The following is a 27104-nucleotide window of genomic DNA, read 5'->3' as shown; positions in this document are numbered from 1 at the left end:
AGGATAACCAGTACACTAATTTTTGTATTTTCTATTCTCTTGATGGATATACAGTAAAACCTTGGATTGCGAGTAACTTGGTTTGCGAGTGTTCTGCAAGACGAGCAAACATTTCTAATACATTTTAACATGATAAACGAGCATTGTCTTGCAATGCAAGTAGTTTGTTTCCGGAACAAATTATACTCACAAACCAAGGCATGACTGTATATTTACCACCAATGGATGCATCCCTGAACCACATATTGAGTGGTTTTGAAACACTGAGTAGCAATCCTAAACCTCCCTGTGTAAGGAAAAGATGATGCTCACTTTTAGATGAAGGCTCCCAGGAGAGCCGAAAAGGGTCTGGATTATTGTGTGGCTTCAGTTTCCCTGAGAGCACACGGGAGCCCACTCTAAGGGGACTTAGTGGGCAAGGTGATGATCAAATCCCAGGAAGCCTTCAGCAGGGTGTTAGGGTGAGTTCTGGCCATCAAGCTGAAATATGGTTAAAGAGAAGGCACTTCTTTGAGTTTTTCTGCTTCACCATGATCGAACTCTTGCTCTAAAGAACAGGTCAAGGCAGACCACGTCTGGAGGTGGTATAGTGTTTTTATTAATATATACATAAGATACTGGTTCAGGTTCCCCCGGGCATTCTGCGTTTGGGTTGAAAAACAACTCGCCCAGCATTGTGAGAATCTAACGTGTCTGTCTCTTGAGTCACAGTGTTCCGGCGTGTGTTGTGTGGTGGCCCCATAGACGGGTCATCTGGGATCGTCCAGCCCCATCCCCTTAGACGTTCCCTTTGCTTCTCTTTGCGAATGCTCGTTTGTTACAGCCCACACACTCCTCAGTCTTCTCGCAAACTTCTATTGGGGCAAGTCCCGCAGTAGCCCCTCGATAGAGTGTGTGTCCTTTGTTCAATCCTTCGGCTTGTTTGATAGTTTGGATCATGTGTAAAAAATCCTTAGCAATCTGAAGGTGTGGTTTCTGACGGTACAATTGTCTTTGACAACTTTAAAACCACTCAGTCCTGATCCTTTGTATGCCGTCTGGTTTTTCCCTCTGGAAGCGTGTGGACTCTTCTGTTCCTAATATTCTTAGATTTCGACCTAAAATGTCTTCCTATTATTCTGTTGGTTTTGTACTGGGCACGTGTTGGGCCATTTCAATTTGGAAATGAATATTCTTCAGTTCTAAGAATTTTTATTATTATTTTTAGTTTGTTTCTGGTAATTACTTCTCTCTATTTTTCTCTGGTTTTTAAAATTCCTATTATCTAAATGTTGGGTCATCTGGACCAGTTTTTCTTATTTTTCTTAGCTATTCTCTCCTATCTTATACCTCTTTTTATTTTTGCTTCCTGTGTGGACATTTCCTCAGCTTCATCTTCTAACCTTTCTATTTAACTCTATTTTATCGAATTTTTTTTTCAAGGATTATTTTTTTTTTGTGCTCTGAATGGTGTTCCTCCTTTTTCTTCTTCATATTTTTCATCTTTTAAAAATATAATCACATTGATATTTAATGAATGGGATATTTTCTCTTACGTCTCTGAAGATGCCCCAGAGAGAAGTCTTCGGATCTCTTTCCAAGAAGGTAGGGTTCTGGCTGCCAGCTTTTGGGGTGCTAGAAGAAAGCTGGGGAGCTCTACATTCTGCAGATGGCTAACTAATCCCCATTTTCTAGAAAGTAACTGCACCTGCCAAGTGGGTGGAATCTAGATCTAACATCCAGTGGATCTTACTTTAGCTGCCCCTTTTTATCTTCAGTTCCCGAGGTACCTAATGCCACCAGTTTACAAGTCTTCTGAGGGTTTTGCAATGTAAAATATGTTTGCTTGCATCCATCTCCACCCATGGTTTAGAATTGAACTCTATAGGAGTTCCGTGTCAGTCACCAACTTTTCATCTGCTTTATCTGTTACTATTTTCTCCTTCCCTTTTCATTTATTTTTTGTTTGTCTAAAATGGAGTCTTTTAAAACTCCATTTACTATAATTGAATAGCATTTCTGGTGAGAGAGAAGTGTGTGTTCAATCTGCCATCTTAATCTAGAAACCAGCTTGTTTTTCATTGCTTAGTTGGAACTTGTGAATTCCATTTGATCCCTGCAATGAAAGTTCCATTATGTTGGTTGAGTATTAGCTGATGCTTAAATAAAATCTCTAAAGCCAAATAAGATGAGTCATCTAGTTCAGGGATGGTCATGCTAATGGTTGATAAGCACTCTCCTTGCAACCAGTTCAGATGAGGGAAACGTCAGTGAATTTTGCCAGTTGGCAAAAAGGAGGGTGGTAATTTTTCCCAAGTGTCTGCTTTCTCTTCACCATGCAAAACCCCAAATGGAAGTGCTGAATTACAATATTTTTACATTATGGTTATTTTTCCCATCACAGAAAGAGTAGAAGTTAGTTTTCAGTAAAAAGGGATATAACTTATAGAACTGCTACCAGCTAATCTTTATAGTATTATGATAAATGAAAAGATAGATGATTGGGTATATCCATTTTCTAGCTAAGATGCTCAACAGAGAGTCATGGGAGAAAGGGAGAACCAATATTCATGTTTTGGTTATTCGTTTTTAAATACAGTGTTGCATTTAATATTCGCAAAATCCTGGAAGATACCTGTTCTAAATATTATAGTCTTCAAGGATTAGAGAATTGAGTAACTTACAAGACCAAACAGCTAATACGAGTAATTTGTGAGACCAAAGCAGCACTGGGATTTGAATCCAGGAGTCAATGACTCTAAATCCTTTACTGCATGTTGCTACCTTCATAGGATGGATTTGACAGTAATTATCAGTCATCATGCTGTGAAATTGTGGTACAGGATGCCTTACTCTTTTCTTTTTAAGCCCAATTAATAGCTAATAATCAAAAGTAGTTTCTCTTAATTACCTTCTTGAGGAGTAGGCAAAGTTGCTGATTTTATACTCATACTACAAATGAATGAGATGTGTTTGAAAATTTTCCCAGCTCTACCTTTTTGATTCCAGGTCTGGAGTACCCAATCTCTAATTGTAGTTTAAAATACCTGCTACCAAATACTTTGAATTTATAACCAGACTAATTCTAAGCATTGATAATAGAAGGATATCAGAGGTGTTGACAGGATTCCAGTGTGTCTATAAAATGTGTTTCCTAATTTAAGTAAATGGATAAATATTGATTACATTTTATTTCTTTAGATTTGCACATTTGAAATTAAGAGAAAATATCATTTAGCAAGATGCTAACATGCACTGTCATGTTAATTATAGCTATATTCTGTTGCCACAACCTTTGACTTACTTTCTAGGCCAAAATTCTAGATTTCCTCATCATTTCTCAAGTATTAGAAATCTTTATTCTTCTCTTACCTCTGTGAATCACTTTATTTGGATCTATGAGTATTTAGTATTTAGTAATAGTAGTCTGGTTGAGGAAAATTACTTCAATCAGTGCTATTTAGGGTTCTCCTTATTGAATTTCCCTTCTATTTCTTTCAAAGATGCATGATTACCATACTGAAGACATGTTTGATGTTTCTATTTATATTCAGAAAGAAGAGAAAAAGCATTTTTCCAGATTTTTGTTTCTTAAACACATGACAGTTGCAGGGTTCCCCGCTCTTTTGCTTACCGGCTCCCCTGCTTAGCTCCAGGAAGATGGGTGAAGACAGGCGCGAACCCAATGCACTCTCTCTCCCCCTGCTCCAAACAATTGTTTCTTTGCCTGCCCTGGAAACTTGGCTTAGCTCTTAAAGACACACTGCCTCTTTCATACTTGAACAGGACCTAAGTCTGTCTATCTTCCTCCTTCCTTTTACAGACGTTTATTGACAGTCTACCGTTTCTCTAGCAGCCAATAGGGTTGTAAAGGGACACAAGTCTTATTCCTGAGGCGAGAGAGTTTGTACTCATTCTCAGGATTACATAGTTCCTTCTACAAGGTGATGGATGTTTTCTAGCTTTGTGTATGTAGGACCTTGGGAACCTACAGGAATGGGGGGGCGGCCTCCCTCGCGGAAACCAACATAAGACATAATATTGAGAAATGAACTCTCTTTTTTTTTTTTCTCTCTAGACCACTTTTGCTTCTCTAACTAAAAGAGTTAAAGGGGCTCTCTGTCCTTTAAAAGCCTAAAATCTACCTTTCATGCTAGAGGCTCTCTCTCTCTCTCTGCTATTGTTTTCAAATGACTAATTTCATACACTTAGTATAGCCTATGTTACATTTATTATTGTTTTTGTTTATATGTTTGCCCCCTCTATTACTTTGTGAGTTCCTCGAGATGTTTCCATACATTTTAAATGTATTTCATTCTCTCTATTATTGATTTTTAAAGCCCTAGCCCTTGACCTTTTCAGACCCATGTATTAATGATTGGGCTGTAAAAATAAATTCAATGAATGAAACGTTTTTAAAAATCATTAGTGAACACCATTGTCATATTTGCTTGCTGGTCTCTAGCCGATTCATTCAAGACTTTGAATTTTTTTGGTTCAATCATGGATTTAGTAGTGTAGTATACTTTTAAAATTGGAATTATGCACATACATTTTTGAAGTTTTGGGAAGGAGATAGTTTTGCGGTATTTCAGGAACCTTATGGTTATATCTGAAAAAGGAGGTTCTGTCCACGGAAGCCACTGTGTGACACCTAAATAGGGTATTTAATGCACTTAACAGATTCTTCTTATCGCTTGTTACAGTCTTGCTGCCACCACATTTACACTGACCATTTTTAAAATCAGCTGGATTTTTAAAGATGTGAATCTTCTAGAAGCTCTTTTATATATATATATATATATATATATATATATATATATATATATATATATATCTTTAAGCATTTTATGCCTACTTAGTTCTGCCATTGGCCAGCAAATAGCAACACTGCCTTGAGTAGTTGAATCTCTCAAATAGGGAACTTTGCAAACTGACAGAAAGGTTAAGCCCCATGCATTCAGGACAGAGAGGTGTAAGTGGCCAGAATCCTGATTTTTTAAATTCCTCTTTGGTACATTGGCTACTGCAAACGCAGGTATAAATTATCAGCTGGCTATGAGAAGCCGCCTGCTCCTGCCAACCCACTGTTCCCATGATACTCAACTTCATGTCAGGGCCACTGAGGCAAATGAAGGCTGGCGGGTAGCAAGGGGCAATGTGATCATGCCGAGAAAGGATATGACAGCTGCAAAAATAGAGTAAGCTCGCAAGGGAGGCGAAAGATCCAAAATCCCAATGATATTTATGATATTATTTTTTTAGCCATCAGAAACATGAATGCCAATCTAGAAAAATCAAATATGTTATTTTAGACTTTTCTGTTTCCTTCCCCCTTAGCCATCCCTCTGGGTATTCTCGTTGTGCGTGGAGACTGTGATTTGGAGACTTGCCGTATGTACATAGATCGCCTGCAAGAGGTGAGTTTCTATAGCCAATGACTTACTCTGCTCAGTTTTCCATTTTTGTAAACAATTACCAGCCATGGTTTTTTTTTTTTTAAGCTGAGCCATCCTGCCACCTGTTGGCAGCTTAGCGGCAGCTCACCTCGGGCCGGGAATCGAACCGGTGACCCTGTTGCTCAGAGCTCGCACTCTTGAGAGAGCTCTTAACCAACTGAGCCACTCGGCCGGCCCGAACCAGCCATGTTTATTTGCTTCTGAAATGATGCATTTGGAGAGGAAATGGAAATGGGGCGGCCTTGGCCTTTTTTTTTTTTTTAATTGGGGGATTGGGGGAGGGGGACAGCACTGAGGAATCGGGGAAGGGGATCAGACAAGTTGCTGTCCTTTTGTTCTTCAGTCTAGTTGTGGAGGACATCGCTTCACTGGCCCATGTTGGTATTATCATTGCACTCTTCCCGGGTAAGGCAGATAGGTCACTGGCCTAAGGATGGCTGCTCATAGCGGCTCTTGGCAGCTCACACCTGCTGCCAGCCACTAACAGTAGCCCATGGCAGCCCACTGCAGCAGGGGCTGCAGCCTACGCTGTCACCGGCGATGCATGGCAGCCCAGCTCCAGGTCGATCTGCTGCTCACCATCTTAGCTGTAGAGGGCAGTGTCACTGGCCCTCATGTGGGATCTGAACCGGGGTCCTGCTGCTCAGAGCTGGCATCCCAAGCCAGCTCTTAACCAACACGCCACTCTGCCGGCCCGGGGTGTCCTTGGCTTTTAATTATACACCCCATCTTCTCCCTCCCCCACTCCCTGCTAACTTCCCTGCTCAGGTGGTTCAGATGGGAAAGGATCGATTGGATTAACTCCAAGGTGATGTTGTGCTAGTGTGATCCGTAACTATGATTTGGGTCCAGACTACATACCTGTATTTTTTGAGCTATACAGAATTTCCAAGGGCACTGATAAATAATAAAAGAAAACAGATCTGGGGTTATTTAATGTTTTGTATTCAGCACAGACTGCGTCAGAGACAGCTAGAGTTTTTCTAAAAAAATATATAACTCCTACAGGAAAGAAAAACCTTCTATATTTCATAGGAATTTGTGTCAGAACACAAAAGAATGATCTATTCTTTTTCTCAATTTCGTCTTACCATAGAGAAGGAGAAAGAAAGAGGTCTCATATATGACATTCCCATGAATTTGAACTGCACCAGCAAAGCCAGGAGACCCAAACCCAGCGTTGCAATTGTCACTAGTTGCTTTTGCAACTAGTGGGGGAGTATTCACTCTGTTCATTTTACAAATGGCACAGAGCATAAATAGCCTCTTCTTTATCATTGTTTCTTGACGAAAGATGCACCTTAGGATCACTATTTTTTGGATGTGGTCTAGACATTTGTATTTTTAAAGCTCTTGGGTCTTTTTTTATAGATACCCCAAGATGAGCAACCCTCTTTCTGACAGCATACTATACATGAGGAAATATGAAAAATAAAGAAGCTATAAATAGTGTTTAAAATCCTTTCAATTTGCAGCCAGTTCGCTTTGAATATTAGATTTTATCTCTTTGGGTGGAAATAAATTCAGGTAGGAGGCATAAAACAATGTGAAAAATTATTATTTTTTCTCATCAGCATTGTTAAAGCTAGAGATACATTTTGAGAAAAATGTCAAATTTTGAATACTGATAATGGGTAAGAGAAGAAAAGTCAACACATTTTATACTTGTGGCTTCATTTGGCTATTTTTATTAAGGATAACTTCAACATGTTAAAATTTGTGAGCTTTTTAGCATGTGACACGGGTCTAAATCAATATTCCTAGGACACATAGCATCTCATTTTGAAAAACCCTGTATGTGTTTTATTATGGAACCTCACTTAAAAAGCCTGCAATAAAAAGTTAATCACAATGGCTACGCAAACCTTTTTTTTTTTTTCTTCACACTTGGGTAACCAGATTTCGCAGTAGCAAAATACATAACTGATAAGTTGGCTTTGTTAAAAACCAACTTATTGGCATGCTCATCACACCAATATTTAATTAAAAGTGGGATTAAAGCAACTAGGAAAGAGCAAACTCAAAGAGGAAAATGTTTAAAACTCACTTGGGCAAGGAGAGGAAGTTGACAAGCCTGTGGGAAGCAGGTATGAAGACAAAGTTACCCAGGCTTTGCTGACATTTGTAAATAGAAGCGCCGCGCTCATTAACACGGAAGCCTGCAGGACATGACAACGGTGACGCCTTAGTTATAAAACTTTATAAAGGGAGCCAGGCTCTCAGAATCTGCCAGTAAAACCTCATTAATTTCAACCCTATTCATTTGCACTCCGTGATCATACAGAGGTGCCCAGTGGTTTTCTGTTTTGCAGTCTACGAAAACCTGTTTGCCAAGCAACTTATCAGTGTAAACCACAATATAAACACAGTTACCATGACAGTATGTGTTGGGCCTGCGATAAATAAATTCTTTCTAAGCGCTTAAAGGGACTTCAGAAGCTCTCTTCACAAACCAAAAGTTCAGGTGCAAAGGCAACATGGCCCCCGATTATTATAACAAAATTGCCTTTCTTTTGCTTTCGGTCTTCTTTATCCTCAAAAGTATAAAATATTATGTGCCTCTAAACACTATGTAAAATTCATGTCCCAATAGCTAAATGGCCTTTCTTCTTTCAGTCCAACTTGGTATGCTTTTATTATTTTTGACAGTGTCGTCTTTGTTTAATCTTGATGAATTTGGGTGAGTTAGACACTTTCCAGGTGACCTCAATAACGGTAAAGTGGGAGTTCAGTTGATAGAGTTGTGAGGGCAGCTTGTGCAAACTAATTTTAAGTTATGGCTATATCTTTTTTTTTCCATTTTCTCATTAGGACCTGCAGTCGGTTTCTTCTGGCTCCCACAGAGTTCATTACCAGGTAACACATAATTTACTCTCCCTGTTTCGTACCTTCCGGCCAAAAGAAGTTCATCTTTCAATTAAGGTCTCATTTGGATTAGAGCTCGTATCTTCCCTAGAGAGAGTTCGCGCTAAGAACCAAGTGAAGTTGGCATTCTGATATTTTTGCACTTTTTTCTGGTTTTGGACAATCCTAGTCTAGCACAAATTTCGACTGTGGATTTTCTGTCACATTATTTAGAAAAGATTTTATAGTGAAGTGCTTTCACTGTCAAATGCTAGAAAACTCAAACTTAACTCAGATTTCACAGGACAAGAGTCTATTGGTTCACATCAGCAAAAAGTTTAGATCAAGGGTGGGTTTTACAGACCATTTGGCCCCGGTGCATGCTCCACTTTTCTGCTGGTGTTTTGGCTCTGTTCTCCTTTTTCTGTCAATTTCACCTCTGAACTAGGTGTTTGGTGGCTGCCACCAGCAACCCGGGCTGTATGTTTCTCCTTTACATTCAGGAAGGTGAATTCTCTGCTTCCCACAACCATCCAGCAAACATTCTAAAGTGCGATCTGATTGGCCCATCCTAGTCTTTTGGACAGGATTCTGTAAACCCTGCCTGCCTTTCACTAATGATGCACATCCCGTCCACGCAGAACACTTAGCTACCCTTTGCCCCAAGGGTCTTTGGGAGTTCGCTTTCTCCCCCACCTCTGCTGTTCTGCACAGGAATCTTCAGCCATCCTCTGACCCGTTAGATTTCTCAAGCATGACTCACATATCAGTGCACAGTATCACCCCAAACTGCCAGGACTCATGCAAAGCTCTCTGAGTGGTCCCTAAAGCCCTTTGCTCTGAGAAGCCCAGTACCCTTGCCTGCTGGGAGGGATGCGTGGGAGCCAGTGGCTCTCCAAATGTATCATCTCCTAGACCCTTTTATACCTACACAGCGGGGAGGGGTTTAAAGGTGTCTAAATTTGTAAAACCTGGTTTAGCACCTCCTATTTTGTAACACACGAACTTCCAGTTTAGCATCCTTCTGCATAAACAACAAAAACAAGTTTTAAAACCCTATACCTATAACCTCTAGGTAGCTTTCTTCCCCTGCCAATACTCTGCACCCTCAGCCAAAGCGGCCTTATTGTCCTGAGGCTGAATGACTGGATGGTCTTGGTGTTGTTTCTGTTGGTATGTTTATTTCTCAAAGTACCCCATTATCCCAAAGCCTTCCTCCTATCTGGCAGCAACAGAAAGGGTGTGAATTCACTTATTAGACTGTGTTTTCCTTGGGAAAATGAGCTCTACTTCTGAGACTGTTTTTACTAACTATTAAAAGGCAAATTTCCACTTTATTTTTTAGATAAGCACAAGATTTCTCACGTTGTTATTTGCCTTTTTTACCTAGGTGTAATTTTATTTTTAAAATATGCTTTTAAAGGCTAAAACTGATCGCTACTTTTTAAAAATTGGCGCTGTGGTGGCTCTAAGGTTTGTATTTTTTACTCATGGACATTTTAAATTTTATCAAAGTACACATTTCAGGCATTTCTTGTAACTGGTTTTAGGAATCGAATGCATTTATTTTTCTGGCTTATTTGATGTAGTTATTTTGGTGTGAGAGTTTTGATAATGTAGATATTTTGTACCATGTTTTCTTTATGCCATATTTGTACATATCCACAAGAGATCAGAGAATGGTTGAGACTCTAAACTATGATAAGGATATTTATTTCAGGTATCATGTGATCATAAAAACATGCAGAAGGATTAATGGTATTTATCTGACTATATCAAAATTTTGCAATATTTTTTGTTTACTTGCAGTCACATCAAACCTCGGTGTCAAAAGTGCTGCATTATCAATGTTACTTCAAAAGGTTTTGTCCACTGACCATATAAGGTCACCAAGGCACTGATCAAAGATGAGTGGTCAGGAGTGTCACTTTGCCCACAGCCCTCCTTGCAGAGTTATAAAAAGCAGAATCCTTGGGTAGTAAGGGAAAGCTGGAGTAAAAGAAACGGAGGGAAACCCAGGATCTGCCCATTAAACAGGAAGCCTAACTGAAAGAGACTGAGCTTGAATCCACATGGCCAGAAACTAGGAAGGGTGGTGAGATTTCCTGAGCAGAACAAAGGAGAGCCTGTTGAGGCAAGGAGTTGGGGGGACATAAACATTCTCATTTGGCTGGGACCTTGGGCAGACAGGAGGAGGAATGGTGGAGGGCGGTGGACAAAAAGTTCTGTTTCAGCTGCCACTAATTTTGATATGCCTCTTAGATCCAAGAGTAGAAAAGTTGGATGTGTCGATTTTAAAGCTCATTGAAAAACGGAGGCCCGAAGATAGAAATTTGAGAGTCGTTAGCAACTTGATGGTCCTCAAAACTCTGAGGCTAGGGAGAGTTTGGATAAAGAGGAAGGCCCAGGGTCATAGCTGTGTCTACTGATTGATCAAGAAGAACACAAGTTTAAGAGAACAATCAGCCAGGAAGAGTCATGGAAACGGAGACAAACAGCAGGAAAGCTGGAAATGAAGAAGGTGGCATCGTGAAAGCCAAGAGTGACACATATTTCCAAAAAGGAAGAAGTCATGAAATGTGTCAGATGCTTTTGAGAGTTTGAGATGATGTAGAATGATTTTTCTATTTTTCTGAGGATGTACATACAATCCATGGGATAGAGGTGCTCTTAGTTTTATGCAGAAAGTGACAAAACCAACTGGCAGGAAATTGAATACTACATCTTTTGCTTTCTAATGCAGGAACCAGTAATGTCAGAAACTCTAGTCTGTCTCGGTGGGCGTTAGGGGTGAAACGTGGACCACAAAATACCTTCAGCGCGTTTTAATGAACTTTCTTGTGTATGAGATGGCACTAAATGTGCTTGAAGAATTAACCTCGATAGAACGAATAAACACCAATAAGTTTAAAAAGTTGAGACTTCCTGTCAGTTCACTAATTAGCAGTTGGGATTTTACCAGACTCTTTTTGAAGGCTAGCAAACAACTCAAGAGAAAACCAGCATTTAGAAAGGTGTACAAGCAAGTGCCCGAGACACCTCATTAGCGAGGCGTATGGCAGCTCCCAGCCAGCTGAGCATTTCGTTGCTTTGGTTTCTTCCTTTCCCACATTCATAGTGAATTGCCAACAAAGCACGAAGGCTCAAAAAATGACACCTTGTATTAACCTAACAAGGCATACATACTGTGTTATCCAAGAGCCTGCTGGATATTTATAGCCTGCCGAACGTTCCTGCCTGCACCATTTCCGAGATGAAAATACGAAGGCGGCTCCATTCTAATGGCATCTCATGGATCCTGTAACCGATAATTTAGACAAGCAGCACGCATTGTGCTTATGGAGTCTGGATATCCGTGAGCTCTGCAGCTGAGCTAGAATTCATAGAGAAATTGGATTCTGCCTACCTAATTGATAAAGATGATTTCTGAAGTAATTTCTTCTCAGCTCCCTCTGTAGACTTCATTATATCCTGGTTTAACCCCAAGTCATGAAGTTACTAAGAAGTAGAAGCACATTCAGCCATTCTAGTGTCTCTCCACTGGGGAAGACTTTGTCCCTCGTATGGGACTTTTGGCAGTTTGGGCGTTTTTGTGAGTCATGGTTGGAGGAAGTGGTGCTGCTGAAATCTGTTGATTAGAGGCCAGGGATGCTGCTCACCATGTTACAATTCACAGGACAGTTCCTTATCCAGCCCCAAATGTCAGTAGAGAGGAGCTTGAGAGACCCTGAGTCATTCTGATGGCTCTCAGGGATGTGATTGGAGACCACAGGCAGATATAAGTCCTAGATGAGGAAACAGAGGAGCAGAAAGAGAGAAAGCAACGACGGAAAAAGAAAGAGTCATCTATGGATATGGTTGAGTAGAATAAAGAACCGGGAGCAATGAAACGAGCCAAAATTAGGGTTCTTTGTAGACAGTTTCCCCATTTCCCCAATGTAATGCACCCCAAGGTACTGATGTAGTTGGCTTACAGATGTGCGCTTTCCAGAATATTATGGGCAAATAATTTGAGAGTTTGATGAATATAGTAGGATTCAACAGTAGGTTCAAAAAGGGATCTACTCCAGTGATATCTCTTTAATAATTGATTTACTTAACCGCTAGAATGGTTGGGATGTTTCAAAATAGATGTAACGGTTTAGAGATGTCTTTCACTGAAGAAAAATCCTTGGTCAGATCTGAGCCTAGATCTATTTGTTTATCTTCTGACCTCCTTTTTTTTTTCTACATACCTTCCTGATCACCCTCGGATGTGGGTGGGGGTAGATTTGTGTTGTGTTCACCAGAGCGCTGTCTAGTCCTAAGTAAACAGTGTTTGCCCACACAATATGATTTCTTTATCTTCTCTTAGTACTGGCTACCCTTAGCCATCTGTCTCTCTTCTCTGAAATCTCTTCCTCCTTAATTTGTTTTCCGGATTCTAGAAGAGTCTTTCAATGGATGGGCTGAAGCCAGTTTAAGGGAGTCATCCTGGGAATTCATTTATCTTATCTTTGAGAAGGACAGGAGTTAGCTAGGAACTTTGTAGAATGTTATTCCTTAGGGTTAGATCAACGCTGTCAGAAGTAGATTGGACAAGATATTCAAATAAGACTTGCTTGGGGCCAGGTCTTTTTGCTGTTACAAGTGAATACTGCTAAAACACCCGGAGAGGGAGGGGGAGGAGGATATTGTGTTTAATGGAGGACTTTTTCATGCAAAAAAAAAAAAAAAAGGGCTCTTGAAAATGTTAGAACTCCTCTCTTTGCCATCCCCTTCCACACCATAACTATTTCTTCATCTTTCAAAGCTGGTTTTGAAAATGGGCATCCCATTTCTGTATTTTTCTGCTGCAGGAGTTGTGAGTGGTACAGTTGGTTTCAAGGGAAGAGGTTTGAAAGGTAAAAATAATAATAGCAAATCTATTACTTGGGATTAGCAGTAGACTGAGATGCATAAACACCTATTTCTAACTATCCCTGATGCATCTATTCACCAAGGATGAGAAGAGATTGTTATACAACTTGGTGATGGAAGGAGAGAAAAAAAATGAATGAATAGATAGGTTGGGCACAGGAGATGTCAAGGCAGACAGGTGAAAAATTTGGATGGGGAAACAAGAGAGAAATTAAAAAATAAATCAATTGTTGACTGGACATTATTAAATGAAGCAGGGATTCCCACCCACAGGGCCTTCTGTTTTGCCTCTGCTTATGTCTTCCCTATGTTTTATGAAAGAAAATGAGTTTCATTCACGGTGAAGGTATAGTTAAATGCTAGGTGAATATTGCTTAATTGGATAACCTACTGGAGTGTGTAATGGTGCTGCTGTGCCTTCATTAAATTATGTGTGCATCAGCTACAAGTAATTGAATCTAAATTAAGGGCAAGTTTGGCATGTGTATCCAAATAGTGGTTCAGATAATTTCCTTGTAAATTACATATAATTCATGCCAGTTGACTTAAAAATGTGTGTGTGTTTATGTATGTGTGTGTATAAGTATATATATGAAATATATATATATATATATCAAATATCAGGTTTGCTTTCATGCCTGTGGCTATATTTTTAGCATGAGAAATTGATTTCCATTAGCATATATCAAAAGAGAAAATTCACATATCAGAGATTTTTGAAATGAGCAGTATTTGTTAATATTATTCATCTAAGGAGCATGCAATTTTAGAAGATTATTACCTTTAAACTAGAAAGGAGCATGGTATGTCCAAGGTTATATCATTCTGCCTACATTATAGGGCAATGACAGTTGCGTTCATCTAAATGGCGCCATTTATGTGAAGAAAAATAAAAAATCAAAAAACGAGCAAGTCAAGTATCTTATCTCTTAGATGAATCATTGATTTGACTATGCACTTTGAGAGGACTGAGGAGATTAGCAGCCCTAAATTAGCACCGAAAGCTACCAATGTGATAGTTAGTGGCACAGCTCAGGTAATTATGTGAAGACCTCCTGAAACATAGCTGCATTTACACAATCACATTTCTTAAGTATATACTGTCAGATGCTTTTGAAAGGTGCATATCTTAAAGCTTGTTTTCTTTTTTCTTTTTGTATGATTCTATCAGAAATTAGCTCTGTACGTTTATTTTAATGTGCACCAAAACAAACATACTTCTGGCCATTCTTGTTTAGTGACATGGATGCCGCCATGTCTACTCTAGAAGGTCCATGAAAGGTCTGTCCTTGGGGCCCAAATTTGTCCTCTTGTGAGGGGCCCTTTTGTTTCCCTCACTCCTCTTTTCCTTCTCCGGTCTGATTCATGGTCTATACAGCACTGAATCCAGGATTTATTTTTTTTTCTTTTCTTTCTTTTTTTTTTTTTAGCTGAGCCATCCTGCCACCTGTTGGCAGCTCAGTGGCAGCTCAGCTTGGGCCAGGACTCGAACCGCTGTTGCTCAGAGCTCGCACTCTTGAGTAAGCTCTTAACCAACTGAGCCACTCGGCCGGCCCCCAGGATTTCTTAATGCCAGGGCCACCTACTCATCCTTTGTTCCCGGCCCTCTGTTGGCAACGAGCTGTTTACCTGATGTGAGGTGTATTCCCCACAATGTGTTAGCAATGAGAGTTATTTAAAACAAAATGTCAGCAAATTTAATGTTACTTCTGTACTAACATCACTCCCTGGTGTTATAATTCTCTTTTCTAAGTAGGAGAGAAAGGGGTGCAGATAGACAAGATGTAGGAATTATATGAATGCATAAGAACCCAGCCTCCTATAGACCATCACTAGTTTTGCATGTCAGAAAGAAGTTCATGGACCATGGCTTTGAATTCCTGTGAATTCCTTTTCACAATCTGCTTCCCTTAATTCCTGCTCCATGTTTAATCCATCCAAATGTGCATTTTCCTTTGACATTAAGATCCTCAAGGTATTTCTCTTGACTTTAACTACTTGTGTCCTGAAGTCTGCCAGCTTTTATAATCTTGGCTTATTGTAGTTTTCCGATGGTACAGAATTCCAGACTTCTGCTTGATTTTTAACCCCCCACCCAAAGTACACATTAGGATAGCACTTTTCTGCTCTGTATCATTTTGTACCTTTTTCTACATCTATACAACGTTATACACATTCACATACCTCGGTACATACAGAGGGTGCCAAAAACATGTACACCCATTTTAAGAAGGGAAAACTATATTAAAATTGTATATACATTTAAAATTGTATATATACTCAATATATACCAGTAACAAAAGATAAATACAAGTCATGTTTGACTTCTGCAAAAGAAGTGATCAAAGTGGTTCCCATCAGTGTCCAGACACTTCTGATTACGGCAAACTACTGCTTGAGCAACGCTGACCAAAGTGTCCACTTGTATACATGTTTTTGGCACCCCAGTATGTATATGTAGACTAGATTAGATCCAAGGGGAAAATTTTGTTGAGGTTTCACTGCTTTTATATATCTTTTTAATATGTGACATTTTAAAATAAGTAATTTAATTGCTTTGCATTATAAATCTTCCCTAGATTGAGGAGATATTACATTTTTCCTTTGGAATTCAAATCACTTTTAACATAGGACCACATTATGTTAGCAACTGTCCCCTGAATAGTTTTTTTGTTTGGTTGGTTGGGTTTTTTTTTTTAAATAAGGTTGAAAGCTTCAAAAAAGGAGGGAGATGAGAGGATGCAAACCTAGTTCAGGGAACCTTTTAATCTTCAAGTGGGAACAAAAAAGTATCCCATTATTTTTCAATAAAATTTTTTTCATGAGATTCCCTTGCCTTTAATTAGTGAAGTATCATTTAATTTCAATTATTAAGGCAATATAATACTTCATATATATATATATATATATACATATATATATATATATATATATAGTAATACCTTGGTTTGCGAGCATAGTGTGTTCCAGAAACAAACTACTCATATTGCAAGACATCACTCGTTTACCATGTTAAAATGTATTAGAAATACATTTTAACGTCTTGCAGAACACTCGCAAACCACTTTACTCACAATCCAAGGTTTTACTGTGTGTGTATGTATATATATATATATATATATATATATATATATATATATATATATATATATATATATGTTTTCCACTTGTCTGTTTTTCAAAAAATAAACACAAGTAGAAGAACGTACAGCACTTTATTTAGAGAGCTGAAACCAAACATTTGGGAGGGACCATGGATGGAAATCAGCGAAAAGTTTATTGCCTCCTTCTGGGTAGAGATTGGCCTGAATTTAGCCCACTACTAAGAAAATAGCTACAAGATCAGAAAGATAGCTTCCATTGTTTGATACTGCAATCACCAGTAACTTTGAAATAGTAATTTCTATTCTTGTATGTCTGGATATTGTTAAGGCATTTTACTGATTAGAATCTTCTGGTTTTGTTGAATTATCTCTGACCTAAATTTTTTACTACTGAATTAGTCATTTTTTAACCTTTGGGGGTTTGATAATCTATGGGGAAAAAGTGGTCCCTCTGTCCTGGAAAATGCACATGCACATAGACACACCAAATTTAGCATAAAATTTCAGGGAGTTCAAGGATTGGTGGACCTATTTAGAGACCCTTTTGGATGTAGTATTTGAAGTGTTCTAAAGAGCTCTAGGTCGACCGTTGTGTTTTCACCGAGCAAACTGATAAAGTTCTGTTTAAACAAAATGTCTTTAAGGAAGTTGAGTTATATTATAGCAAGTGCTTTGTGAGTCAAAGTGAGAATAAATAAATGAACAGAAAATAGACAAAATAAATGAAGAAAAGCCTGGCACATGCATAAAATTCTCCAGACTCACAGACTCGCACATAAAAAAACATACAATTATATCAGTATTATTAGTACCTTACTAGTCTGTGGGTGAGTCATGTGGCTAAGGCAATATATCGATCTGCATTTTATAAAACTAAGCTGAATAATATGCAGTATTCTCTAATTTGAATATTTGAGCAATATCATTATTAATTTTTAGGTTTTTTTTTTACATAAATCAAGTATTTCTGTATTCTTTCAGTGTCAATTTTTACTAGGGAATTAAGGATGTTTTTTAATGGTGATCTCGGTAGCCTATTCGACAGCAAAATTTAGCAAGTGTCCTTGGTGTTTAAGTCCCTTTACTCCTAGAGAAGACAGCCATGTTTCTGTTTAATATCTTTATCAGCTTTCACAGTTCCTTTCACTAAATATTTCAAATAACTTTTAAATTTGTTGATTTATAATTATATTTCTCACCAAACTGAGACATGTTGGTAGCTTTATATGTTTTATAAAAGTGCATTAAGAACCTTAAGTTTCCTTAAAACAAGATATTGCATGTGTCAAAATATAATTCTCAAAATTTCTAACATAATTCTCGTATAAATACGTACTGAGCACATGTCAAGATTTCATTTAGCTTAACCATCAGGGTGGCAAAGCCAGTTCAACAAGGAGGAACATATATTTTTCTGTGTCCATAGCTATATCCATTCTATATGTATAAATATAAATTTTGGTACCAGTCCTCAGTGACACCAATTTTCCTCTATCAATTATTTGATTTACAGAATCCATTCATATGAAAAACTCCATATACCCAAGCTTTCTAATAACAAAATGGGCCCCTTTTGTCCTGGTAACTTCATGTCCATGGCTCTAAAACATGAGCATACATCAGACTCACCAGAAAGCCGTGTAAAGCAGATTGCTGGGTTCCACCTCCAGAGCCCTGTCAACCCTGGGTGGTTCCTGGGAATTGTATTTCTGACAAGTTCCCAGCTGATGCTGCTGTTCCAGGGTTCACATTTTAAGAAACCACTGAGTTATTCGTAGGCTTTGCCTGATTGTCAAGTGCAGCAAGGAGTGTTGGTTCAATTCCCAAGGACATCAGTACAACCTCTGATTGGCTCTCATATTACTTCTGTTATTCTCATTTCCTCCTTCTGACCCCTCTGTGCACAGAGATCATCCACACCCAGCTGCTCTCCAAGGATGTTCCCTATATCTGAACATCTCCAATCCCTATAAGGGTCAAATCCTGAGTGTCTTTCCCCCAGAAACCGGCCCCCTCCTCATTTGTCCTATTTCTGCCAGTGAGTTCAGTTTCACTATAAGCCGGAGCTAGAAGGCTTGGAAACTAGAGTGCACTTTTTAATTTATTTTCTAAATTATCATTGGCAGAGATTCTCTTAGTAGGGGAAATTTTTATACCGGTGTGGAGAACCGACATGGAAGTGACAGCCAGCTGCCACTAGTTCCTCAGCCTCACAAAGAGAAAGAAGTTCCTCGGAGGCAGTAAATGTCCCAAGTCCAACCATTTATAAATGTTTAATGAAATAATTGAAAACCTGGAAACTTGATGTGGGAGTTGTTTTAAAACGTTAGAAATTTTATGTGGGAGCTCTATGTGGAATAATTCATTTCGAAGCAGAGCCCCTAGTTCTGTTTCTAGTAAAAAGATATGGTTTCTCACCAGTGCTGTGCTTAGGAAAGGGTGCTCACTCTTAGAAATAGGGGATACGGTAGAGTGTCTGTTGAGTGAGGGAAGCCCCTCGGGTCATTCAGATGGAGCCACGGAGATGTGTCTCTCTTTTCAGGACCAAGAAACCTCCTTCCCCAGGGCACTCTCAGCTCAGAGGCTCTCCCCACGGTGGTGCTTTCTAGATGGTGAGTGTCTGTGTATTTCCTGGAGGGCCGGGGGCTGGGGAAAGGCAGGGCAAGACGTCGATGGATGAAGTGGACTCCAATTTTCCAAAGGATTATTCAGAAACCTTATACATGGCTCCATACGATCGTATTTGCATCTCAAACGATGTGGACTTGCTGATGCTGCGACACACCTTCCTGATGTCATCTCCCTCAAAGCAAGTTGGTTAACTCTGGCTGAACCTGTCAGTCAGCATCAAGTCCCTCAAGCCGACATTTCCCTTTGAGTGCCCCCCCATTTCCTGAAACGTGACGAATCCCTGTCTTAAATCGGGGCCATTAGATGGGTTCAGTAACATGGGATGGGTACTTACATGTGTGTCGCTTGCATATTTTAGAACTTTCATGTAGTTTTCGTTAAACCATCATTTCAGTAGGATGCATAAATTTTTATCCAACTGTAGAGAATTTCAGTTGCATTCGTATCTGCTCTGTTGAGCATGATATTGAATGCTTAATAGCTGAGTAATTTTCTGATTGGTTAATGAGTCCATTTTCCATTGCAAGCATTTCTCGCTCCCTAGATTTTGCCCAATCCTACTTTTCTATCCAGTGACCCATATTGAAGTACATTTCTGCGTATATGCTCGCTACTCAGTGTCCCTCTTGTCGATGTGGACATGTGGTTTTCATCATAGACCCCACTCTTGTTTATCTGTGTATATATCTGAGAGGATATAAATGTGGATAAGAGAAGCCAAGAAGTGTGAGTGTGTGGCCAGGTTATGAATATGAGAGCTTGTATCTATATGAAATCTAACCCACATAAATCATGACATAGGTTTTTATTAATGGTTTGTCAACTACCTCTGAAGGTAATTTACACTGTTTTTTTTTCTCCAGCTGTTTTATTCCCTACTGATGAGAAACACAATCACTTGTGTTTCCTGAACCCACAGAGAAACAACTTATATTTAAGAATACTATGAACACTTACATGAATTGTTCTCTATATAGCCTGTTCTATATAGTCTTAGATAAAATTACACTTGTAGAAAATGGTCTTAACCCAGATGAGTTTTACTCTATAAATAGTTTTATTAGAAACCTTTAAAAGATAATTACAGTTGTGATTACACAGAACAAACTAGAGTAAGTCCTTCTTGGGCAGATTTTATTCTCCTGTTGATTTTTGAGGGCAGAGAGAATAGTTGTTTCTTAGCTCATTTCCTTTGGAGAAAAGCTAGTCATTCAATATTTATGATTTTTGAATGGCTATTTGCATTTCGAATTTTTCCCTCTAGTACTATGTGCTTTGTAGAAAATCTATGTATAATATATGGACTCAGATTTAAGCAAAGAGAAACATAATTCTTTTGAATATTAAGATTAATCAGAATAATTTTTTTAAAAAACCAACAGTTTGTAAGATTTTTTTTCTCAAGCCACAGCTGCAGCCCATTCCCTTTTGGGGGGGGCCTGCTTAAATTATATATTTTATATATATATATATATATATATATAAAATTTGAGCATATATATATATATTTTATTTTATTTATTTATTTATTTTTTATTTTTTATTTTTTTTGCTGTTTTGAATTTCTTCCAACATAGCTTAGGGACTCCGATTTAAAGTGAAATGATTCCTTAATACTAGATGAGGTCCCTGCTCTGCCTCTTCAAGCTCTTTTCCAAAATGAGAATCAGTTCGTTGGGAAGTCTGGCTACCTACAGTTTTGTTTTTTTTCTAACTTTATTCACTTACTAAATACATATGGAGTTGCAGCTCTATATAAGGTCCTGCGCTAACATCTGGTGATGTAAAAGAATAAATGAAACCCAAACCCTTAAAGAGGCAATCATCTTAGTCTCATGGTTATCTGTGGAGGTAGTTTCTGTGAGAATAGAAGCAACGTAAATGCACGTAGGGGAAGGGGCAGTGAGTTCTGTCTGGGACCAGGAGGATGGACCGAGCGAGGTTTCACAGAGGAGGTAGCATGTGCTTGGTCCTTAAAACACAAGTAAGATTTCAATAGGCAGATATAATGGAGAAAGACAGGCTAGCTAAACACTAGGATAGCAGCAGCTGAGGCGTACGAGTCCTGAGTTTTTCTTAATAGATTTAGGAACTAGTCAGTAGTCCACATGAGTGGAATGTAAGGTTTTTAATTGACATGGTAGGTCAGAAGGTTGTAAATTGAGCACCAGATCACAGGACACTGAATGCCACACACTTTTTTTTTTCCCTTAGCAACTTCTGCTGATCGCTTTTATCGAATAGACAGATCTCAGGTAAGTTTTCTTGAGCTTACTTGTGAAAGTGAAAAAATCCCAAGTAAATACACTTCATTGGCAGCTAACCTTATACCCTTTTATAACTGAAACAGTCACAGACTTTGGAATGGTACTCCTAGCCTAAGCTATGGGCATTTTATTTGTCATCATGTGTTTTGTGATTTGTGCACTCAAGGTAATAGGACTTGACCTTACAAATGAGTATAGAAGATAACGAGGCTTGTGAATATTATCACCAGCTTGCACTCCACATTTTTATTTACACTGCCACTTTTACTGCTGCCTAGTCAAATTTTATGCCTTTAAACATTTGAGAACTTGAGGGTATATCTAGGCTGCTTAGTTTCAACTCCTCACTTCCCAGAGTTCAGTAATGAGAAAATAAAATTCTTATGCCGAATGATAACAAGTGCTCCCACTCTGGAAATTCTCCTGCGGAGAGTACAGTATGAAACCCAGTGATAAAACCAGTTGTTAACCACGCTACTTAGCCTCGACCAGACCCTGGGGTGTAAGTCCAGGCTCTTGTACGTGCGTACTGGACCAAGTTGCATGCGGATGTCACTTCTTTTAATAGTGTTTGGGAAGAAGAGGAAAGCCCACCTCTGGTTCTACCCAACAGGATCCTGGTCAGCTGGGAATCCACACCAAGGGGCATTCACCCCTCCCCGTTTCCAAGCTCTTGCTATGATGTTGCTTCAAGGAGGGAATTCCACTGGCCAGGCCCTTGAAAATACACTGTGGTCATTTGCTATGTCACAGGATTTCATGACTCCTCAAGACCAAGAATGCTTTGTTTTGTTCTTCTTCAGATGACGGATCTGAGCCTCCTGTCAGTCATCTGACAGACTTCTTTTTCATTCTTAGGAACATTTGCACTTTGTGATGGAGATTTCTCAAGATGAAGTTTTCATCCTGGACCCGGATATGGTGTTGTCGCAGCAGGCGGGGACACCGCCAGGAATGCCTGATCTGGTGGTGGAGCAGGCCTCAGGGTGAGTATGCATCGCCTCGGGTGGTGCGATGGGGAGCTGGCCACAGGGTGACATCAGCGCCTTGTGTGGCTTTGGACGTGACATTTCTAGTGACATCATTCCTTATCTGCAGGGGATCCGTTCCAGGACCCCCGGTGGACGCCTGAAACCACAGATACTACCAAACCCTGTATAGACTGTTTTTTCCTGTACATATATACCTCTGATAAAACTTAATTTATAAATTAGGCACAGTAAGAGATTAACAACAATACCTAATAATAAAACAGAACAATAACACCAATATCCTGTAATAGCAGTTATGTGAATGTGGTCTCTCTCATTAAATAGTATGTTATTAAAAACCATGTCATCATTTCATACTGACCCTGCAAATTTGGTACTGTTATCATCCTAAATTCATGGGTAACAAAATTGATGCTTAGAGGGTTTTGTAACTTTCCCATATTGCACAGAAAACAAATGGAAAAATCGAGATTCTCTCCCAGGTTTTCTGATGCCAGAGCTTATGCATTTAGCCACTGCATTGAACCACCAAAATATTAATAACACTTCTAAGTTATTTCAACAATTTAAAAATATTTATTTAGACTTTTTACATGGCAGGTATTAATGTAAGCCCTTGGGAAACACGAGTACCAACATCAAAGCAGATAAAAAGCTCTGCCCTTTGTGAAGTCTAATGAATTTCAGTGGTTTACTGGTATATGAAGACTAAATAGCTAAAATAAGGCTTTCCCTGGAAAGTATACACACATGCACTCACATAGCATATACAAACCACGCACACACACTCACTCACTATAAACCGACATGCTCACTTGAGTAGCCCTTATGACTGTTCATCCCTCTTCACTGCTTTATGTGACCATCGCTGCTGTTTCTGAGTCTCACCCACGCTGCCAGGGCCAGCTGATATCCATAGTATATACAGAGTGAGTGAGGCATTAAGAGAAGACAGAAGTGGCAGGATGGAACAGATCTGCTGTGTTTCGGAAGCCAGCGATAGTGATCTCGGAGCTGCTCTGGCATGAAGGGAAAGCTGACAGGCGCATAGGGTGGTCCCATGTAACCCTGGGAGTCCCAGAAGGCGCTGGAGAAAAGCACCTTTGCAGTCCATGGACTATAATACTATAAATCCAGCCTGTTAGTTGAGTGGGAAATGTGTGTGATGCAGTGTCCAACTGCAGAACCAGTAGGCACTGGAGGCGAGGTTTCCTCCCACCCCTGCCCATCTGGGCTCTGGTCCTTGATCTGATAAGAGTGAACCCATTCTGTCAAGCTCACCCTGGTCTTTGCCCTCCCTGTCATTCTCCCCATGTCACATAATGGCCCAAAGAAATGGCTTTGCTCTGGGTTAGACCTCTGTTAGCTCCAGCTCCAAAAAGAAAGCAGCCTGAAAAGCCACCGGACCTTGAATCAGTCCCTTTCTTATTTCTCATCAGGGCCCCCTCTGGAAATAAATCAGGAACAGGGAAGCAGTGAAATGGGACGGGCTTTGGTATTTTCTCATCTGCATTTCTGCATCGGGCTCCATGACTTCTGCTGTATGTCACGTTTTAAATGACTTCTGGAAATTCAGTTTTCTCATCTGTAAAGAGGGAAGAATCGTGCAGGTTGGGGGAATGAAATGAAATGATCCATGCGAAGTGCCGTGTTCATACCCAATGAAGATGAATTTCTGTTCCCACGTTTAGAGACAAGAGTCGCTTTGCGAAAGAGTAGAGCGAGCCCTGTGGCTGACTTTGCTAAAATGACTGGTGCCCTTCTCTCTCCCAGAATGTCAGACTGGTGGAACCCTGGCCTACGGAAACGCATGCTGAGTGATAGTGGGCTGGGCATGATAACTCCGCATTACGAGGACTCAGATATGAAAGATCTCAGCCACTCCCGTGTGCTACAGTAAGAGTTCTCTCTCTGTTCTTTTCCTGTGTGCCCCTGTGCTTGCTGGGAGAGGAGTGCGTGGGGCCCTCACCAGTGGGAAGGAGTCTCTTTTCGGTGATGTTCACGCTGTCTCGTGATTGTGTCACCCCCTGGTGTGACATTTTACTCACTTTGCTCACTGTTAGCCGCCTGAACCCCTGGTGGAGCTTCGCTTTTCATGTCTCTTGCTCCGGACCTACACCGAGACCTTTCACGGAGCTCTAGAACTACTTTCTACCTCCCCAGTGTTTGCTTTACTGGAATCCCATGGTGACCAGATGTCCCTGTGTTGGCCGCGTCGTGAAGACATGCATGAGAGTGATCATGAGCAGTGTGGAGGTGACATGGTTTTCGTTTGTGTGACCATCTCCACGTGCCGATAGAGCTGTTTCGTTGCGTCCAGTCCTGAGCCTGTGGACGTGTGCTCTGGGTTATGCTGCCAGGTGGTTTTGTTGGTTAAAGCGGATTCAGTCTCTGCGTAAACAATGCAGCCTTTGTTCATAGATCAGAATAGTAAGTGTGTTTTCTCCTGAGCCCGAATTATGGTCAGAGGTAGGGTGACTGTCAGGAGTTTGCAACAGTGTTGACACATTTGTGCCCTGCGTCCCCTCCGTCCTGTTACTCCTGTCTGATCCTGTAGAGACCACAGGTGCAGGCTGTGGTCACAGCCACCCTCAGTCACACCCACCTTGTGGCATCAAGCCCACCACCCCATCTCAGAGGTTATGCAAGGTCATTGCAACCCATGACATCAGGCTGGGTTCTAGTCCCATCCCAGGCCCTCATCGAATAGGGACACTGGCCTTGTAACCACACTGTCTTATTGTTTTTACGGAATAGCAAGATTACTGAAATTCTGAGAAGCCTAGGGGTCACTGAAAAGGCGAGAAGATGCATTGTTTCTAAAGGAAAGCAGGAAGCAATTTCCGTATGACAAAGGGGAGGAAAATGAGAAATCTGCAGCGAATTATTTCATTGATAAAGGTTGTACTCGGACACTCTGAGGGCACAGGGTGACTTCATTTTAATTGCTTTTCTGTACCACCTCTTATTTTGTTGTGTGAAGAGTGGAAAGGAAAAAAGTGAATTACTATGGATTTTCCCTTTTAATTAAACCATGTTGTTAGTTTCTGATGGCGTTTTGATTGTTTACAATTCAGAGTGTTTCTCCGTTTCTATTTTCTACAGAATTGAGGCTTGTGAACGAGGATCTGTCAGCCACCCATTGATGGCTAAAAAAAAAGTGGTCACCTAGCTGTGGGCAGATTTATTTGAAAATTAGAGTTTTAATTAGCCCCAGAAATAGAAATTAAGCCTAGAGAAACCGGATGAATGTGTTAGTTGTTCTTATATACAAGCTATTTCAGAAAGGAAGAGTATGATCTAAGTCTAGTTGCCTATACCCTCGTTTTTCTATATAGAGCATATTCATGTAAACATCATGACATGTGAAGTGATTATTTCTAAGATGGTAAATATTCTTCCCAAGATTCACAAATAAATGTACTAGTTTGCATAATGGCCAAGTTCTTATGACTCTGTATTAAAATCAGCTCTTATTTTTTTCATTTGGGTTGTATTATCTTTTCAGGGATTTCTCTTCGTTTTTTGTATTGATCTTCCATTGGTAGATATCGGTTTTCCTGGTCATTTATACTACCTTAGCTCTTAAAATACACTGGAGCAGCTGACTCTCTTTAAAAAATGTTATCTGCCAAATCACTTGGAAAACAAACAAAGTAGCATTCAATCATTCACCGCTGGCCTCTGAGTCTTCCCAGCTGAACTCCAGACATTGTGGAATAGAGACAAGCCATCCTCACTGGGCTCTGCCTGAGTCCCTGACTCAGAATATGTGAGCGGAATAAAAATGGTTGTTTTAAATCACCTTTTTAAAAGAGTAAATAATTTACAATAAAGAACATCCTTTTATTTCCTTCAGACGCTGCCTCTGATACAAATAGGTATTGCAGTTATGGAATAGTGCAATTATATATAAATATATAATAATATGTAATGTAATAATGTCAGTAATAGCTGGTATTTATTAATAGAATACCTCCTACTTTGTACCATAGTTAAATAAACTTTCATTCTTTCAACAACTTTTACATCTCACCATTGCTTAGCAAATGCGTAAACTGAGGCTCACAAGGATTAAAACATTCATCTTAGGTCACCCGAGATAACAGGTGTGAAAACTATGGTTTGAGTGAGGGTGGCTTGACTGCCAAACTCCATGCATTTTCAACTGTGCTACACTATCTTCCCGAAGGGCCAGTTCAAACGGAGGGTTCCCAAAACCCCCACTGCCCAAGAAAGATTTATTTTGGCTTGTTTTTCTTTTTTCATTTGCAAAGTGAAAAGTTCTACAATGTAGGGAGACTATGTATGTGCAATATGTATATATGACTATAAATCTAACCCAAAGTAAATATCGTTGAGAATTGATTTTAAGGCAGATATTTTTGCTCTTTAAAAAAAGAGATCGAAACAAAATATAATGATGATAAACATTTATTTAAAATGTATTAACTGTAAATTAAATATACCTAAATCTAAATAAGTACAAAAATTATATGAAAGGTGCTCATGTGCTAACCATCCTGATATATCTTCTTTTTGTTTTGTATTATTTGCATTAAGCCTTTCAATTCATAAACAACATAGACTAGCATAAAAATATATATTGTTTTATGGGCCTTTTTATTTTGTATTATTTTACCTTTGTACTCTCCACCACCAGGATCATACAATGCATACACTTAGGAACTTGCCATTTCATTCAACATCATATTTTAAAAATTTAGGCCAGCCGAGTGGCTCACTTGGTTAAGGGCTCACTCAAGAGTGTGAGCTCTGAATCATCAATAAATCAACAAACAACAAATGCTGGCGAGGCTGTGGGGAAAAGGGAACCTTGGTGCACTGCTGGTGGGACTGCAGGCTGGTGCAGCCATTATGGAAATCAGTATGGAGGCACCTCAAAAATCTGAAAATGGAACTACCTTA

At 39.6% G+C, this 27104-nt stretch overlaps 1 protein-coding gene across 9 annotated transcripts in view; it reads left to right on the top strand.

The window, feature by feature from the left end:
- Positions 1-27104, top strand: part of DGKI (diacylglycerol kinase iota) — a 258634-nt gene that overhangs the window by 167650 nt on the left and 63880 nt on the right. For 7 of the 9 annotated variants that reach the window (XM_019653280.1, XM_019653283.1, XM_019653281.1 and 4 more), the window contains 6 exons: positions 5320-5399; positions 8250-8294; positions 18828-18897; positions 21131-21171; positions 22042-22169; positions 23949-24071. In XM_019653280.1, coding sequence (XP_019508825.1) covers positions 5320-5399; positions 8250-8294; positions 18828-18897; positions 21131-21171; positions 22042-22169; positions 23949-24071 — 487 coding nt within the window. The remainder of the gene's footprint in view (positions 1-5319; positions 5400-8249; positions 8295-18827; positions 18898-21130; positions 21172-22041; positions 22170-23948; positions 24072-27104) is intronic. The other 2 variants (XM_019653286.1, XM_019653282.1) reach the window with 1 other exon arrangement.

This window comes from Hipposideros armiger, unplaced genomic scaffold (genome assembly GCF_001890085.2).
Source record: "Hipposideros armiger isolate ML-2016 unplaced genomic scaffold, ASM189008v1 scaffold_201, whole genome shotgun sequence".
Classification (NCBI taxonomy): domain Eukaryota; kingdom Metazoa; phylum Chordata; class Mammalia; order Chiroptera; family Hipposideridae; genus Hipposideros; species Hipposideros armiger.
The sequence above is the reverse complement of the archived record's forward strand: the minus strand, read 5'-3'. Positions and strand labels throughout refer to the sequence as shown.